General features: G+C 41.6%; 1 protein-coding gene across 1 annotated transcript; it reads right to left on the reverse strand.

The window, feature by feature from the left end:
- Window positions 1–297: 297 nt before the first annotated feature.
- LOC141116822 (olfactory receptor 5V1-like) lies at window positions 298–1,233 on the reverse strand. The gene has a single exon (XM_073609274.1). The coding sequence runs from the start codon at window positions 1,231–1,233 to the stop codon at window positions 298–300; it is 936 nt and encodes a 311-aa protein (XP_073465375.1).
- Between the last annotated feature and the right edge of the window lie 18,637 nt (window positions 1,234–19,870).

A 19,870-nucleotide genomic window follows, 5' to 3' on the forward strand; every position in this document is an offset into this window, starting at 1 on the left:
CCCCTTTACATGTTACTTTGCTGCATTTTGCATGCTAATGTGTGCTGTGTTAAGGCAATCCATTCCTATAGAATTGTTTGCCATACAATGCTAGGGAACAAAAAAAAGACCTTCCCTTTTTTCTGTGTTGTACCACAAAAGCATATGTTTTTTTTTTCCATTTTGATATTTTGTTCTCCATCAAAAATATATTTTATTACCTACCAAAATAATAATAATAAGTCTTACAAGGCATTTTGCTTTCCAAATATAAACACACAGTTTTAAAGCCTAGCATTTGGCACCTATAGATGAAAATTAAGACTTTAATTTTGCAAGAATCATTCTTTTCAGACTTCCTTTGACCTCTTTGTTCCTTATGCTATAAATCATAGGGTTCACCATTGGAGTCACTACTGTATAGAGGATTGACACTGCCCTGTCTTTCTTTGGTGCGTAGCTGTTTCGAGGTCTCATGTAGATGAAGGAAATGGCCCCGTAGTATAGGCAAACTACAGCAAGGTGGGAGGCACAGGTAGAGAAAGCTTTGTGTCTTCCTTCAGTGGACTGGATCTTCAGGACGGTGGAAATAATTTGGACATAAGACATAAGCGTCAGAGCAAAAGCACAAATGGCAACAAGTCCCCCGGAAACATATACAGCTATTTCGTTCATTAAAGTATCCTTGCAAGACAAACGAAAGAGAGGGGGCATTTCACAAAAGTAGTGGTCAACATGATTTGACCGACAGTATGGCAGCTGGAAAGTAAAGAAAGCATGAGAGATGGAGTTCAGAAAGTTAACGCACCATGTGCCAACTGCCAATTGAATACAGATCTGCTTGCTCATGATAGTGTTGTACCGTAAGGGATTGCAGATGGCCACGTACCTATCAAAAGCCATGATGGACAAAATGACACATTCAGTTCCTCCTAATGCCAAGTGGAAATACATTTGGGTTGCACAGCCTAGAAAAGAAATACTCTTGTCTTTGGCTAAGGTAATGACTAAGAGTTTTGGCACAATGGCAGAAGAAAAGCAGAGATCAATGAATGAAAGGTTACTAAGGAAAAAGTACATAGCGGTATGAAGTCTGCTGTCAACTCTGACCACTATGATGATTAGGACATTACCTACAACTGTGGCTATGTACATTATTAAAAAAAGAACAAAATATACACTCTGTAGATAACTATTTGTGGACAGTCCAATAAGGATAAACTGAAGAGGAGAAGTTTGATTCATGTAATCCATAATATTCAAATACTTAAAAATTTAGACCTGTACAAAAAAAAGGACGAACAATGATATCTCAGCAAGCCTGGGATCTGCCAGGAGGAAGGTAAATAGGGGTGGCCACTTCTGTACTTAAGGAGGGATGGTATTGCTTTGTCAGGTCAGCTGCGCTATGATCACTTTTCCTTCTTGTGTAAACAGAGCAGTAACATGACCACTGCTTACTTTAGCACTACAGAAAGCTAAACCTAGGACTTCTCTGAAACGGGCTCCAAACACAGTCTTGGGAGAGCCTGTGTTTAGTTTTGACACAATTCTAGTAGCTATTTTGGGATCCATGAAAGCTATAAATAGCTTTTTCCTCTGTCAATACAGGGCCCTGACGTGGGGAAATTTTAGGTTGAACCAGAATCAGGTTTTGTGAGGGACAGTTGGGTCTCTGGTGCTGCCTCACCCTCAGCCCTCAGTCAGAAGGGTGGAGGATCCTGGAGGACAGATAGTTTTAGAAACTGGGCAAAGTATGATGCTAGGAAGACTGCTTAGTGCAAGGAAAGGTTATCTGTGGCTGGATTTGTTTGTGCTCATTAGCCCTTAAGAGCACTTGTGAGTAGTACGTAGTTGAGCACAATGCATGACTAACTAGTCTAGTCAAGTGCTAAAAGCTGGCCATACATGGATGGAAATTCGTCTGGTTCAGCTGGGAGTGACTGACTTTTGATCTGTGTGTAGCCCTCTCTGTTCAACAGAGTGGGACTTAGCAGGGGGAGTAAGAGAAAACTATGCATGCACATACGCCTATAAATATGCGCTGCAACACATTGTTGTATTTTTTTTTTTTAATGGGAGACCAAAATACCCTTCATATACTGTCTCATTCCTTTTACTGTGTTTAGACTTTTGAAAAAACAGATTACAGCAACATGTGAAAGAGAAATTTGGGAAAACCTGATTACAAACGGAACACAGTAGCTGGGGTTTCTTGAAAGGTAAATTAGAAATGTCTGTCAGTTTAGTTATGCCCTTTAGTTTGATATAGTTTACATAATTACTATAAAGTTTTACTTTAAAATTACTGATTTACCTAGTGTAAAAATAAATCTGATGTAATTTCGTCTAAATATTAGAGTCAGAAAAAGATTCAATTTTTTAAAAAGCTATATGTAATATGTAAGTAATGCTGATATAGATAAAAATAAAGGGCTGACTTACAAAAGGACCAAAGGAAGACATTACATCTAAACTTACCATAAGCGATCGGAAGCCAACTGCCAATTGAATACAGATCTGTTTGCTCATGATAGTGGTGTACCGTAAAGGGTTGCAGATGGCCATGTACCTATCAAAAGCCACAATGGATAAAATGACACATTCATTTCCTCCTAAAGCCAAGTGGAAATACATTTGGGTTGTGCAGCCTAGAAAAGAAATACTCTTGTCTTTGGCTAAGGTAATGATTAAGAATTTTTGCACATTGGCGGAAGAAAAGCAGAGATCAATGAATGAAAGGTTACTAAGGAAAAAGTACATAGCACTGTGAAGTCTGCTGTCAACTCTGACCACTATGATAAGGGCATTGCCTACAACTGTGGCTATGTATATTATTAAAAATATAACAAAATATACACTCTGTAGATAACTATCTGTGGACAGTCCAATGAGGAGAAGTTTGATTCATGTAATCCATAATATTCAAATACTTAAAAATTTAGACCTGTATAAAAAAAAGGATTAACAATGATATCTCAGCAAGCCTGGGATCTGCCAGGAGGGATAGGTGAATAGGGGTGGCCACTTCTGTACTTGAGGAGGGATGGTATTGCTTTGTCAGGTCAGCTGCGCTATGATCACTTTTCCTTCTTGTGTAAACAGAGCAGAAACATGACCACTGCTTACTTGAGCACTACGGGAAGCTAAACCTAAGACTTCTCTGAAATGGGCTCCAAACACCATCTTGGGAGAGCCTGTGTCTAGTTTTGACACAATTCTAGTAGCTATTTTGGGATCCATGAAAGCTATAAATAGCTTTTTCCTCTGTCATTACAGGGCCCTGACGTGGGGAAATTTTAGGTTGAACCAGAATAAGGTTTTGTGAGGGACAGTTGGGTCTCCGGTACTGCCTCACCCTCAGCCCTCAGTCAGAAGGGTGGAGGATCCTGGAGGACAGATAGTTTTAGAAAATGGGCAAAGTACGATGCTAGGAAGACTGCTTAGTGCAAGGAAAGGTTATCTGTGGCTGTATTTGTTTGTGCTCTTTAGCCCTTAAGAGCACTTGTGAGTAGTACGAACAAGTCTAGTCGAGTGCTAAAAGCTGGCCATACATTGATGGAAATTTGTCTGGTTCAGCTTGGAGTGACCAACTTTCGATCCGTGTGTAGCCCTCTCTGTTCAACAGAAGTCGGTTGTTGGACAAGCTTCTGTTACACTGTCCTGCTAGAAAACCAGCATTCAATCAGCACATGCAGCCAATGGGCTGTAGTGCTGATCAGTGTATTCTGTTGGTGGGGGAGTCCCGCTGTCAGAATACAAAGACTCAGCAGGGAGGATTCCCCCCATCTACCTTAAATATGTGGTTGGGGGAATCCACTCAGTTTTTTTCATACAGCCAGCTGAAAAAAGAGTAATGTATGGCTACCTAAAGGGAGGCAACCTCTCGTGATCGCTATTGTTCTGTAAGAAATAAAGATCTGTGTTCCAAACCTGCTGGACTGTTCTGTTCAAATTACCTTGATTCCCACAAAGACTGTATAAATCTGTATATTAGATAAAGACTTGTGTCCAGAAAAGGTTTTCAACATTTTCTTCATGGATTAAACCCCTCTGCTGTTAGTTCCCACTACAATGTTATGTGAAAACTTTTAGGAAAATCTCAAAGTTCATATCCCAAATCTCAAAGTTAGCAAGTTCAGGTAGGTACAGTCTATAAGAGAGTATAGACTCTGAATTCAGAAGCAGTGCAGCATCATTGTGAAAAAGTATTACCAGTGTATGGCGTCCTAATATAAATAGAGTCAAAACTGTGGCTGCCCCTTTAAGAAAGTGATTAACCGCTTGCCGACCAGCCGCCGCAGTTGTACTGCAGCAACATGGCTCGGCTGTGGGAATCGCCATTATGTTACGTCGCTCCCTCTGGTGGCCGCTAGGGGCGTGCGCACGCCCGCAGCTTGCCCCCGGAGCCGATGCGAGTGCCCGGCAGTCTCGATGACCGCGGGGCTTCCACGATCGCTCATAACACGGCGAGAACCAGGATTTCTGTGTGTAAACACAGAGGTCCGGGTTCTCTGAGGGGAGAAGTGACAGATCGTCTGTTCATACAAAGTATGAACAGCGTTCTGTCATCTCCCCTAGTCAGTCCCCTCCTCCCATCAGAACACACAATAGGGAACACAATTAACCACTTGATTGCCCCTAGGGTTAAACCCTTCACTGCCAGTGACATTTTTACAGTAATCATTGCATGAATTTTTATAGCACTGATCGCTGTATTAATGCCAGTGGTCCCAAAAAATGTGTCAAAATTGTCCGATGTGTCCAGCATAATGTTGCAGTCACGATAAAAATCACAGATTGCCGCCATTACTAGTAAAAAAATAAATAAATAAATAAATAAAAATGCTATAAATCTATTCCCTATTTTGTAGAGGCTATAACTTTTGCGCAAACCAATCAATATACGCTTATTGCGATTTTTTTTACCAAAAATATGTAAAAGGAAAAAAATTAGTTTTTTTATATATTTTTGGGGATATTTATTATAGCAAAAAGTAAAAAATAATACGTTTTTTCAAAATTGTCTCTCTTTTTTTATTTATAGCGCAAAAATTAAAAACCGCAGAGGTGATCAAATACCACCAAAAGAAAGCTCTATTTGTGGGAAAAAAAGGATGTCAATTTTGTTTGGGTGCAGCGTTGCACGACCGCGCAATTGTCAGTTAAAGTGATGTACCGAATTGCAAAAAGTGCTCTGGTTAGGAAGGGGGTAAAATCTTCCGGGGCTGAAGTGGTTAATACACATCAAATCATAAATTGCAAACATAAAGTATGGCACTCACATATTACATGTTAAATCACCACAATATGAAACCAACATGTAAATATGAATGGTTAAGATTGAAGTCCATCAACAAACATTGATAAAAATGGTGACCATATATTAAATTACTGAATTAATAACAAATCAATACGTATATAAAGCCCAGCGTGACTGTAGCCCAACACCAATAAAGAGGTTCGTGTGAGGATATCCTTTTATCTTCACCACTAGTGCTCAAGTGATAGATGTAAACTCACCAGAGGTGTTTGACCCCTTTTTACAGGAAGGTCAAAAAGCTTAGAGACTCAAAATTGGAACGTTCCTCTGCTGTAGCCACTCCACTTATTTCCTCCAATTTGGGATAAGGATGAATACGTCAATCACGGTGAAATGTACGTCAGAGCGGAGATTCCTCACTTTTGGATCCCATGTGCATCACATCCAAGCTGGCGGTGAGAACGAGGCTTGGCCCACACGCCAGCTATGGGGGAAAACATCCATACATCCGCCCAAGATTTACATACCAGTGCCGGTTATAGGTACATTTACATGTGAGTGCAATACTTTTTTTTTTATCTGTCCAACAATATTTAATAAACATACTACATTAGGGAACCTTTTAATTATGTCTCATGGCAAGTTACTTCCCTCATCCTTATCCCTTATGCCGCGTACACACAATTGGAAATGCCGCCAGCAAAATTCCGATGACAGCTTTTTGTCGGAAAATGTGACTGTGTGTATGCTCCATCGGTCTTTTGCTGGCGGAATTCCAGCCAGCAAAAGATTGAGAGCATGTTCTCTATTTTTCTCTATTTTTTGGTCGGAAAAAGTTCCTATCCGAAAATGCATTCATTTGTATGCAATTCGGACGCGCAAAAAATCACGCATGCTCAGAAACAATTTGACACATGCTCGGAAACATTGAACTTCATTTTTTCGGCTCGTCATAGTGTTGTACGCCACTGTGTTCTTGACGGTCGAAAGTTCAGAGAACTTTTGTGTGACCGTGTGTATGCAAGGCAAGCTTGAACGGAATTCCGTCGGAAAAAACATCCAAGTTTTTTCTGACGGAAATTCCGATCGTGTGTACGCGGCATAAGTGGAGGAAATGAGTGGTGTGGCTACAGCAGAAGAACGTTACAGTTTTGAGTCTCAAAGCGTTTTTGACCTTCCTGTAAAAAAGGGTCAAACACCTCTGGTGAGTTCACATCTATCACTTGAGCACTAAGGTGAAGATAAAAGGATATCCTCACACTGAAGCACTTTATTGGTGTTGGGCTACAGTCACACTGGTCTTTATATACATATTGATTTATTATTAATTTTGCGGCATAAGTGGAGGAAATGAGTGGTGTGGCTACAGCAGAAGAACGTTACAGTTTTGAGTCTCTGAACGTTTTTGACCTTCCTGTAAAAAAGGGTCAAACACCTCTGGTGAGTTCACATCTATCACTTGAGCACTAGGGGTAAAGATAAAAGGATATCCTCACACTGAAGCACTTTATTGGTGTTGGGCTACAGTCACACTGGACTTTATATACATATTGATTTACTATTAATTTAGTAATTAAATATATGTTCACCATTGTTGTGATGTTTTGTTAATGGACCTCAATCCTAACCATTCATATTTACATGTTGGTTTGATATTGTGGTGATTTAACATGTAACATGTGAGTACCATACTTTGTTTTCAATTTAGTGCAGCATCATTGCCACACCATTGCAGTATAAGGTGGACTTCACTGGCAGGATCAGCAGGTATTTGTGGTACTTAGCAGGGGGAGTAAGAGAAAACTATGAGTGCAGATACGCTTATAAATATGCGCTGCAACACATTGTTGTATTTACTATTTTTTTTTTAATGGGAGACCAAAATACCCCTTATTTACTGGTTCATTGCTTTTACTGTGTTTAGACTTTTGGAAAAACAGTAGACCAATTACAGCAACATGTGAATGAGAATTTTGGGAAAACCTGATTACAAACAGAAAAACGGAACACAGTAGCTGGGGTTTCTTGAAAGGTAAATTAGAAATTTCTGTCAGTTTAGTCATGCCCTTTAGTTTGATATAGCTTACATAACTACTATAAAGTCTTACTTTAAAATGACTGATTTAACTAATGTAAAATCATGTAACGTCGTCTAAATGTTAGAGTCAGAAAAAGATTCACTTTTTTAAAAGGTTATACGTAAGATGTAAGTAATGCAGATAGAAATAAAAATAAAGGGCTGACTTACAAAAAGACCAAATAAAGACATTACATCTATACTTACCATAAGCACTGTAAATAAAAATATCAATTTTATTAGAACTTATTCTAAAATAGATATTTCTAAATGAACAGTTTAATAAAGAAGTGTATTAATATCTACATTGTGGCTTTGTTGGCAGTGTTGTGTTGCGGAACCCATTGAATTATCTCTTATTGTTAAGTACCAGTAATTTGCTGGTGATGACTCCTTCAGGATGGAGCAAACTGAGATACTAAGGTTTATGGCCTTAAGTAAAATTCTACATTGCTATTGTGGCTAGTCCCAGAAGAAGGCAGCTCAATTAAAAAAGTAAAATAGTCCCCACACAATTATCAGGTTTTAGACTAGAGAGACTATCCCTCTAAGGATCCATAATCAACTCCTTATTTTAAAATCTATAGAGTTTGTAATATTTAAAAAAAAAAAAAAAATAAGCATGATGTAAAAACAAGAGGTGATTCATGAAAGTCTGAAAATGGAAAGGTCAATTTTTTTAAACTATTAAAATAAAATAGATAACAGGAAAATAATAAATAACATTTTATTGACTAAAAATAATAAATCAATTATAAACGTATCATATTGAAAAAAAGGTGAATATAAAATAGAGAAGGAAAGAGAGGACAGTGATACCAATCTTAGAAAAGACCATTGAAAAGCATTGGGATTCCAAGATAGCACCATGGGGGAAGGCGGGTATTAAGATGCAAAACCTCAACAAAACAAATTACTTGTTCCTTCTATATATAACTTTTCCTATTGTTTCTTTCATGATAAATGTTACAGTATATCCCCCCTCTCAGGTCAGTGTCTAATGCTAGCAAATGAGGTCAGCCAACTTTGTACAGTAATTTTGATCTACTTAAAAAAAGAGTTCCAGGCATGGTATGCTTTTACATAATGCCATTGATCCAGCTTGAACCAATGTATATAACCTACCTGGCCAACTTCCATGGAAACTGGAAATCACTGAAGTAAACACCGCTACTCCAGTGATCTCCACTTACGTCCATGTCCCGTGCCGAGTGGCCGAAACCTGATGGCATTGTGAGCACAAAAGGTCAGCTCCTCAGTACGGGCACCATTCAGAGAATGCTTTGCATTTTCTGAATGAATGCAAAGTATTCTATGATTGGACGGGGTTGAGAAGTGGGACGTTGATGTCAAGCTCTCTACCTCATCCAATCAGAGACCGCTTTGTATTTATTCAGAAGCATACTCTGAATGGTGCCTGTGTCCAGCTGCTGACTTCCTGTAATCACAATGCATCAAGCTGGATGTTCAGCATCGGTACCAGGAGTAAGTGGAGCTCACTAAAGTAGTGGTGTCTACTTCGGTGATTTCCAGCTTCCAGGGGTATAGGCCAAGTATGGTATACACAATACAGAGTTACATTGGTCCAAACTGTAACTTTTAAAAAATATACCATTCCTGGAATTCCTCTTTAAAGCTCAAGTCTGGCATTTTTTTTAAAATCAGCACAAGGGATGCTATTTTCATTCAATGAGAAATATTCTTTGTTCTGGTGGCTGCTGTCTGGTGGCTGCAGGAGTTAATACAGCTAGTTGACCTGTCACAAGCACTCGTCATGACTACCAACTTTGCCCGTGCTTTTTGCTTGCCTCCTCCATTCATAGAAGCTGTACTATACCTTCGATCAATAAAAAGCACTCTATGGATGGAGGATGGCCAGTGAATGAAAGGTCAGTGAAAGTACTGCTTTTTTGAACGGAGGTGGAAAAAGCTGGCATAGTCAGCACTATTGATGAGTTGCTCATGACAGGTCCAGCGGTTGTATAACTAAATCCTGCAGCACTGGAGGATTACTGCTGTTGGAGTATGAGGTAGGGGGCAGAGGACAGAAGATTTAAACTAAAACAGCAGCCATCAGCACAAGGGATACTTTTTATTGAATGTAAGTACCAGGGTTTGTGCTAATAAAAAAAAAAAATTCATTTCAGATCTACCCCTTAGATTTAGAGCAACTGCACTTCCAAGTGCACTTGCAGTGCAAAGTGGATTTGCCTTTCGTAAATAACCCCCAATGTGTAGTACATCTAAAAATAAAATGCATAGCCAGTAAGGTCTAATTCTGTGCCATGAATGGAGCGAGGGAGAAAGGGAGAAAAAACATTCATCGAATATACCTTGCAAGTCGCCCTTGGACATTCCCAAAGGGAACCGGGAGCCGAGGACATGGTGAAAGTGTCACCCCCGGGAGCTGTGGCAGTTGGAATCCCGCAGCAGGCAAACCAGCACAGACAGCAGTGTACAACCAAGTGTGTGGAGACATTGTCCCAAAAGAGATGACTGGTAGTGAAGCGGAGATCGCCAAAAACCATTCTGGGAGGGTAATAAAAATGTAGAAGGATGTTAATATTTTCATATCAGGTGAAAGGAAAAATCAACAAAGATGGAGTGATGAGCCTATGTGCAAAGTAAGTGTGAAATAATGTGTGCAAAATGGTGCCAAATAATTATTGGTCACCATGTAGAGTAAATGAAGAAAGTATACTAAGCACAAAAAGACACCTGCGATCACCCCTGAGGAGAAATGTGTACCTTGATCACGACCGCAATAAGCGTGATCCATGAGTGTATGTGTGCATCCAGGCATATCTGGAACGGAGTGAACGGTGTTGACACCCAAGTGATATTTGTGCCGAGCTGCACGCGCAGAGTCATTCCCAACACCATGCAATGGTTTTAATAATTTGGTGGGGAGTTTGGGTGAAAAACCCATTTTGACCAAAAGTGAGAATTTTTTTTAGAGATTTTATACTCTCTATTTGAAAGTGGAAGACCTCGGTATTGTAAAAAAAAAAAAAAAAAAAAAGGCAAAACACTATAGATTATTATTATCATTATTATTATTTTTATTATGCAGGATTTATATAGCGCAGCGCTTTACAACTTGAGGGTAGACAGTACAGCTACAATACACTTTAAACAATAGGAATCAGAGAGCCCTGTTCATTAGAGCTTACAATCTAAGATGGAGAGGTCATTGGTCAAGAGATATAAGCGATAATAACTGTGGGGTTGTGCTGATGGAGAAAATAAATTTACAGTTGTTAGGTGGGGGCCAGATAGGCTTCTCTGAAGAGATGAGTTTTCAGGGATCGTCTGAAAGTGGACACAGTAGGAGATAGTCGGACAGATTGGGGTAGAGCATTCCAGAGGATGGGAGAGGCTCGGGAGAAGTCCTGGAGGTGATCATGGGATGAAGTGACAAGGGAGCTAGCGAGCAGGAGGTCTTGGGAGGAATGAAGAGAACAATTTGATAGTTATTTTGAGACCAAGTTAGTGATGTAGCTGGGGGCTAATCTGTGGATGGCTTTGTAAGTTATTTTAAGCATCTTTAATTTAATTGGTTGGTTGAGTGGCAGCCAATGAAGGGATTGGCAGAGAAGGGTAGCAGACGCTGAGTGGTTTGTAAGATGGATGATCCTGGCAGCAGCGTTCATGAGGGACTGAAAGGGGAATAGCCAATCTCCCCTTCGATGAGGAGGGAGTTGCAGTAGTCGAGGCGAGAGAGATGACCTGGGAGTGGATTTGAAGCTTTGTGGTGTCGTTAGCTAGGATGGGGCGTATCTTGGAGATGTTCCAGAGGTTGAGGTGGCAAGCTTTGGACAGTGATTGGATGTGGGCCAAAAGGATAGTTCAGAGTCCAGGATTACACCTAGGTCCTTGACATGGGGGGACGGATTGATAGTTGAGCTGAGAAATCAGGGAAAGCGGTACGTGGGGGAGGAAATATGATGGTTTTGACAGATGAAAATCAAACTTGCTCCTGTGGAAAATACTTTGAGAAAAAAAATCAGCAGTTCTGCTTACATGTATACTGTATCTTTATTTGACAATCAGGCAGACAGGAAGGGTTTGTCATACTATAGCAGCATATTCTCGCATCTAAATTGTAGTTCCCTGTAGTTTTAATGAAGCCCCATCCGTGGCAGATTATTTATATTGCTATCTTAGTTATACCCCCCTAAGCACTGATCAAAGTTTAGACAAATCTGAAGCAACTACCAGAAGAGGACAGATGCTGGAACACTGGAACAGTGCATCTTAGGTGGTCAGCACTGGCGAAGAGGTGAGCATTTCAATAAAAGTTGCATTTTTGTTTTAATAAGGGGGTTGAGGTACAGGTTCATGGAGGAACTGAGGGTTCAAAATTCACAGTCCTGACAAGTTAACATGGAAATTTACCAAGTCAGTTTTTTTGTGACCATAATGCATTGCCTGACCTTTGAACCTAGGCCAATTGGCTTAGAAGGATCAATTAGGGGGCTTTTGGATAAGCCAGCCCCTCAGTGGGTCTCAGCAATCATTTTTGTAGGGAGAAGAAGAAAATTGCTTGATTCCTCTATCAGCACAGTCAGAGTTGATGGGGGAATCCCTCTCATTGTGCTATTGTATTTTAACAGTGGGAGGAGGCAATTTGGCAGCAAAAAGCCCACACTTCTCTTTTTTTATTTTCTGCATCTACACCCCCCCCCTCACAACCTTGTCTGCTGCATCCACCGCATCTTCTGTGGCCTCTAGTGTCAAGGAGGGAAGTCTCACAGGGAGCTTAAGAGGCTTAGAATGCATCATGTCCAATGGGTAAGATGGTCATGGGGTCACGTTGAGGAGGGTCATCGAATCTGCAACATTTTCCTACACCCACTTCTCTGTTTCCAGCAGCATCTTTCCCAAAGTAAGCGTATTTTCACCCCGATTCCCCGCATCTTAATGTCAGCTTGGTAAAACTTCTGGCTTTGCAGCTGTTCCCTTTCACAAATGTATGGCCTGTGTTACACATAATTGTTAGGTACCCAGCTGCCATTATTTTTCTTAGAACACCATCCCTTCCCTCCACCAGCATGTAGAACACAATGTGTCACTGGCTGAACCATGCTGTCAGTGGCAGGGTAACCATGACCATGGTCACATGGTCCATTAAGCATGGGCATGGAAGCTACACATCCTTCATAGGATACTGGTTGAATTCTCAAGTGGCTGGAAAGGATGCAGGATGGGGCACACAGCTGGAGCTGGTGGTGCCGCCATGTGTCTTGTCCGATGACAAGTCACCTCTACCCTATACTCCTCATTGGCCTTGTTCACTGACTCCTTGGAACCAGAAGCCCTCTCCCCAGAGTGCCTCAGAGTATATGCAATTTCCTGGCATAATTGCTACCATGCTGTGTTGCAGCATATATGTCTGGAGGACAAGATCCCCACTGGGCCAGAGTGAGTGACACAATCCTTCTTGTGTTCCTCATGGAGAACACACTGGAGGGACAGCAGTAGGAGGACGATGGGGACTTTCTGATGTCAGCAGGATCTTTTGCCTACTGCTTCTATTCCTGTGAGGCAAAGGCAGTGAGGGGCGGGCTTCAAGGGGGACATTTCATCAATCCCCAACCCCAGGAGTTGTAAATGAGTGAGGTGAGATTGCTGTCTATTGTTGTCCACAGCAACACAGAAAAGAGCACTTTATGAAGAATGGGGTCTTTTAGGCTCATAAGCCTGTGCAAGGACCCCAGAATTTAGGTTATAAAAAGAGAAGGGCAACTATTGGTTGGCCAATTTATTTGATCCCCAATACAAGGATAAGCTGGCCAATCTTCTGACACCATCCCAGAGGGAGTCCAAAATGCAGTGCTGTGTAAAAAACTCTGATGGCAGCAGGATCCCCTCTGATGACCTTAGTGCCTACAGTCCTCTGACCCCTGAAAGAAGTAGCAGTGGTGGCAGTAGCAATCTCAATGATGATTTTTGTTTTTTAAACCACAGAGACAAAGAGCACTCACAAACAACTCCTGAATCACATGGTTGCCGACTACTTTGGATTCAGGGCTGATGGGGACACTCTAAGAAGTGAAGACCCCATGGACTATTGGCTGGACCTCTGGCTGGAGCTTGCACAGTAAATGCTGGAGCTTCTGGTTTGCCCTGCAGTAATAGGCTGTCTCAGAAGGCCTTCAGTGCAGCAGGAGGTTTTGTTACGAAGAGGTAAATTTACCTGTTCCTGTTTTGCAAAGGAACTGAGCCAGATACCACTATTCTCACAAAGCTTGGAAGTGAAATGTGGTGATGTCTATCTTGTGTTTTCGCAAGAGGGCTTTTGGAGAGAAAGCTGTGTCTAAGATCTTGCAGTGCCAGGATCCCCTTGCTTCTGCTTCACTCATTCTGCCATCTGTGCCCCTCTGCCTTTCTATTTGATTCTTGAAATCTTACCTCATCTTCCTTCAGATCACCAGTTATCAACGGGGTTGTCTGTGACAGGGAGCAAAGCCCTAGTCTTCTACCAAGGTAGCCACATCCATACAGAGTCACAATGCAAACCAATTCATGGCATGCCAGTAATGGAGAAAAGATCAGCTATGGGGAGCCAACAGACAATTCTGGTGACTAGTTCTTTGTCTGCCAGTTGTCTTTTGAGGCACAACTTCCAGAGGACTCCAAAGACTTTCCTGAAGATGAACAAGCTGTCAGAAAATAGCCATTTACCAACTTCTACATTTTATGATATTTCTTCCATTGGACTGAAATCACATCAATATGGAACTTTTGAACTAAAGGAATGATCACACACTGGTCTTTTTTAATGCAGTCACACCTCCCATTTTTAAAGAAGAAAGGTGAGAAGTTATACTCAATTTACTAACAATTTACCAACAGAAATGGGCAAATTTGATTGAGTAACAACAGATAAGAGTTGTGTGTTGACTAATCTGTCAATGCCTGGAATGCCTTAAAATGAAAGAGAGAGGAGGAAGGGATGGGGAACAAAATGATTTTATTTGGAGTTTGGCTTTAAAGTAGAACTATAGGCAAAATGTTTTTTTTTTCATTTCGGATAGAACAAGGGGGGAGATTGGAACAAACTTCTGTTACAATGCGAAGTGTGCTGAATGCAGACCTGGGGGCGACTTGTCCCCCAGGGCTGAATGAACAACTGAGTTATCGACATAAGCCTACTTGGATGCTGTACAACTCTAAATTTCCTCTATCATACGTGGGGTATGTATGGATGTTTTTGAGGGTTATGTGTTTGTATTATGATGTACTACTATAGTCAAAGGTTGTGCTGTATGCTGTGTCCAGCTGTCCTGCCATTGGTAGTGTTCTATTGGGGATGTATGGCCCTGTTTGATTCCCACCTGGCACGCAGTGGCCTCCTGCAATCTGTGGGCGGCCTAATTGCCTCCCGGAAGGGAGGGATCTACCTTAGCGGCCCGGGTTCCAGGACCAGTGGGCGTCTGGCCCTCTCCCTTGGGAACGCTTCACTGTGCATCGGTGGATAGCCCTTGCATGATGGCCCCGTGTCCCTGAGGGGGTGCGCCATGCACTGACGGTCCGAAGGATCCCCACTGACCGCATCGCACATTCGCTGAGGCCTTTTATCGGCTGCTGGATGATGTCTTAGGCAGATGTCAGCTGTGAGTCTGACCCCTTCACACGCACAGCATCCTACACGTCGATGTGGGACGTGCATGCGCGTACCTCACATGTGATGCAATCACGTTTACGTCCAGGGCTTCATTTAAGCCAGTGGACCAGACCTGACTGGGTGCTGCTGCCGTGACTCCCTGTTGGACTGTTTCATCATCTCTGTTTGCCAAGGTATGTACAATCAGCACTAATCTCTGCACATGAGTAGGGGACCACTGTAAAGTTGTATGTCTGTTTACAACCCAGACTTGGAGGACACCACAGCATTTTTATGACCCTATGATGTGTCCTCCTTTTAAGTTTATGTCCCAAAGTCTTTGGCACACAAGCTAACTGATCTCACTTCCCCTCCTAATTGCAGATTGCCTGATAACCACTGTCCAAATGCGGTGATACATGATATCAACCTCTATCATGGCTGCAGGCCCAACAGGGATTCTTGTGTGGAGTCTTGGGGGCCATAGACTTGTTTCCCTCCCCACTCCTTTGGGGAACAGTGGGACTCTCCCATCCGGCACAGCTGCATACTGATTTTAAACATACAGCTGATTCTCTGCTGATTACTTTGCTGGTATATCCGTATCTATCCCTATTACTCCCTATGCATACCTCCTAACTGTCCCTGATTTTGAGGGACTGTCCCTGATTTGGAGCAATGTCCCTCTGTCCCTCATTCCTCCTCATTTGTCACTCATTTTGGTCTGATTTATATAGTTGTATATAAAATGCACTTTTTATCTTTCAAAAAGTGTTTCCCAGTGCTAAACCTTTCATCCAATTTCTAAATTGCTGCATTTGTACATTTTAAAAGCCAATATAAAGGAATAGTAGTGGTTAAAAAAAAGCACTTGTGGATTTAATTAACCTTTTTTGGGGGGTTAATTCTCCATTAAGGGGGTGTGACAGGGGGCGTGTCCTATGCCTACATACATTTGCTACTAGGTGTCCCTCATTGCCATCTCAAAATGTTGCGAGATTTGCCTATGTATATTATCCTGTTGCCTGTTGTATGCCCTGACTAATATCAATGCTCTCTTATAGAATGCAATATCTTTTATGATCTATGTTTATGTTGGAAGAACAACAACATGTAATGTAAAGTTTATATATATAAACTGTCAATATGTACTTTATGCATTATACCTTTCTATCCAGCAGGTGGCACTGCAGTACGATAGTGTGTTATTCTATGGTAAAGTAATTACATGATGTTCTGTCTATGTTAAGCACATGTACTTGTATTGTCCTGTTTCCTAATGCTGTAAGACATGCATTGCTAAAGTTTCAGGACATACAATGTCCCGAAACACATTGGGTACTGGGAATATAGACCACAAATGCAACAACAATCAGCATATTGACATGTTTTTGATAATATGTGTTTTTACTGGTGAACTATACACATTTTACTTTTGTAGCGATGGTGGACTACAAGTGTAATATTGTGTGCTCTCTTCGTCATTCCTCATCTATAGTTGTATCCCTTTAATGCTGGGTGCCAATGACTGTGATCATATCCGTGAGCCCAACCCAATGGATTGTGGGACTAGTAGCCCTTCTGATCGGCGATTCCATTGCATAACCATACACTGGGACTACACATCCCAGGGGTCCATGCTACCATTCGAGGAGACTTCTGGGAGAGACTATAAAGGATACAGGAGATCCGCCTCATGCTCTCTTCTTCATGGGCCTTGCATGATGCACATCTCTCTGTGATGGGGAGAGAGAGGTTACGGCCTACCACGTGGTGTTCAAGAGATTCCAGCCTGGCCTCGGTGGGCCTAAAACTTGCTTGCTGTACGTCAGACATCCACATGGCACCAACTCAGCAGTTCAACACCACGTTCGTCCACCTTTCGCACCTGTGAGTCATCGCTGGTGGCTTCATTGACGGATGTTTCTTCCTGGATCCCTGCTTGTTAGGCATCTAGTTTGATCCAGTCATTCGTGACAGGGCAATTGCCCATCTTTGCAATCTTTCCCTGGTTACTTTATTGGAACACTGTGTACAGACACCTTTACCTTGGGAACACTTTACTGCACTTCTATTTGAACACTGTACATAGACACCTCTACCTACAACCATTTCAAGGAGTACCATTAGCCTGTTTAAGCCAGTCATTCTGTTAACACACCACTGTGCCTTATTGGATATACTGTAAAGAGCTCCATCTGCCAGTGAAGATTATCAGGCCTGCACCTCGGACATTGCTGTTGTCGCTATTTAACCACTTCAATACCAGGCACTTATGCACCTTCCCGCCCAGACCAATTTTCAGCTTTCAGCACTCTCACACTTTGAATGACAATTACTCAGTCATGCTACACTGTATCCAAACAAAATTTTTATCATTTTCTTCTCACAAATAGAGCTTTTTTTGGTGGTATTTAATCACCACTGGGTTTTTTATTTTTTGCGATATAAGCGAAAAAAAAGCGAAAATTTTGAAAAAAACACACTTTTTTTAGTTTCTATTGTAAAATTTTTCAAATAAGTCATTTTTCTTCATAAATTTGTGGCAAAATTTATACTGCTACATATCTTTGGTAAAAATAATCCAAATTAATGTATATTATTTGGTCTTTGTGAAAGTTATAGAATCTACAAACTATGGTGCCAATCACTGAAAATTGATCAAATCTGATCACACCTGATGTACTGAAGGCCTATCTCATTTCTTGAGACACTAAGAAGCCAGGAAAGTACAAATATCCCCCAAATGACCCCTTTTTGGAAAGTAGACAGTCCAAGGTATTTACTAAGAGGCATGGTGAGTTTTTTGAAGTTGTAATTTTTTCACACAATTCTTGGGAAAATTAAGATTTTTTTTTCACAAACTGGTCATATTAACAGGTTATTTCTCTCACACAGCATATGCATAATTGCAACTGCACCCCAAAATACATTCTGCTACTCCTCCCGAGTATGGCGATACCACATGTGTGAGACTTTTACACAGCCTGGCCATATACAAAGACCCAACATTGAAGTAGCACTTTCAGGCGTTCTACAAGCATAAATTGCACATCTCCTTTCTCAACCACCTATTACATTTTTGAAGGCTCTGGAGCACCAGGGCAATGGAATTGTCCACAAAATAACCCCATTTTGGAAAGCACACACCCCAATGTATAATCTATGAGGCATAGTGAGTCTTTTGAACGGTTCATTTTTTTCCAGAAGGTTTTGAAAAATGTGGAAAAAAAGGAAAATGCATTTTTTTTTACACAAAGTTGTCCATTTATAAGATATTTCTAACACATAGCATGTACATAGCAAAAATGACACCCTAAAATGAATTCCACTACTCCTCCTTAGTATTGCAATACCACATGTGTGAGACTTTTACACAGCCTGGCCACATACAAAGGCCCAACAGTGAAGTAGCACTTTCAGGCGTTCTACAAGCATAAATTGCACATATCTTTTCTCAACCGTCTATTACAATTTGGAAGGCCCTGGAGCACCAGGACAATGGAATTGTCCACAAAATGACCCCATTTTGGAAAGCAAACACCCCAACGTATAATCTATGAGGCATAATGAGTCTTTTGAACGGTTCATTTTTTTTCAGAAGTTTTTGGAAAATGTGGAAAAAAAATGAAAATGCATTTTTTTTTACACAAAGTTGTCCCTTTATAAGATATTTCTAACACATAGCATGTACATAGCAAAAATGACACCCCAAAATACATTCTGCTACTCCTTCTGAGTATGGCGATACCACATGTTTGAGACTTTTACATAGCCTGGCCACATACAGAGGCCTAACAGTGAAGTAGCACCTCCAGGCATTCTAGCAGCATTAATTACACATATCATTTTCTGACTACCGATCACATTTTTGAAGGCCCTTCATATTTCTAACACATAGCAGGTACATACCAAATAACAAAAGATTACCTGTGGTTTTAGAAGTGCAGTAGTTCACAGAGGAGAGCATCGGTCCAGGCAGCAGGCAGGTATGAGGTCAGCGACAGCAAAAGCAATCATCCAGGCAGCAGGCAGGAATACTGTCTATAGTTCAGTAGATACTGTCAGCACAGCCAGAGCACAGCCAGAGCACAGCCAAAGCACAGCCAGAGCACAGCCAGAGCACAGCCAGAGCACAGCCAAAGTACAGGTCCAGGTAGCAGGCAGAGGTGTCCTGGCAGAAATACTGTCCAAAGTCAGTAGAGGCAGCAGGCAGATATATGGTCAACACAGCCAAAGTATTGGTCCAAGCAGCAGGAAGAAACATGGTCCATAATGTCATGGGTCATTACAGGCAGCAATATGGTCAGCACAGCCAAAGTATTGGTCCAGGCAGTAGGAAGGACCATCAAGCTTAGAGCCAGGGGGACAGGGGTAGAGGCTTCTCCCACCCAAATCGCTTTGAAGCCTCCGGGCAACTAGACCCTGTTCTGGGAGTACAGAAAAAGAAAAATTGGTTTTCTCTACTCAGAACGCTATTCTGAAGCCCCTCACATATGTGAGACCCCTGTGTACTGAAGTAGATGGCCAAAAGATCAGTCCAAGTGGCAGGCAAAAACATGGTCGATTAACAGGCCAAGGTCGGTGCATGTGGAAGTCAGAAACATGGTTTAAATCGGCAGGCAGAGGCATCGTCGGTAAACTGGCTGAGGTTGGTGCACGTGGAAGTCAGAAACGTGGTTTAAATCGGCAAGCAAAGACATCGTCGGTAAACAGGCCAGGGTCAGTTAATTAACATGGTAGCAGGCAAATGGGGAAATGGCAGTCTGTTAATAATAAGGGGAACTAATATTGGATGGATGTATGATAATTTTTGAAGCAATCTCCGATGCACAGGCCAGGTTGGGAGGGACATTGGGAACAATAATAGCTGGTATCTCTTCTTACTCCTCCTCTGCTGCATACACGGCATTTCTTTTGGCGTCTTCTTCCAGATTCTGTG

The sequence above is a fragment of the Aquarana catesbeiana genome, linkage group LG13 (genome assembly GCF_042186555.1).
Source record: "Aquarana catesbeiana isolate 2022-GZ linkage group LG13, ASM4218655v1, whole genome shotgun sequence".
Classification (NCBI taxonomy): Eukaryota; Metazoa; Chordata; class Amphibia; order Anura; family Ranidae; genus Aquarana; species Aquarana catesbeiana.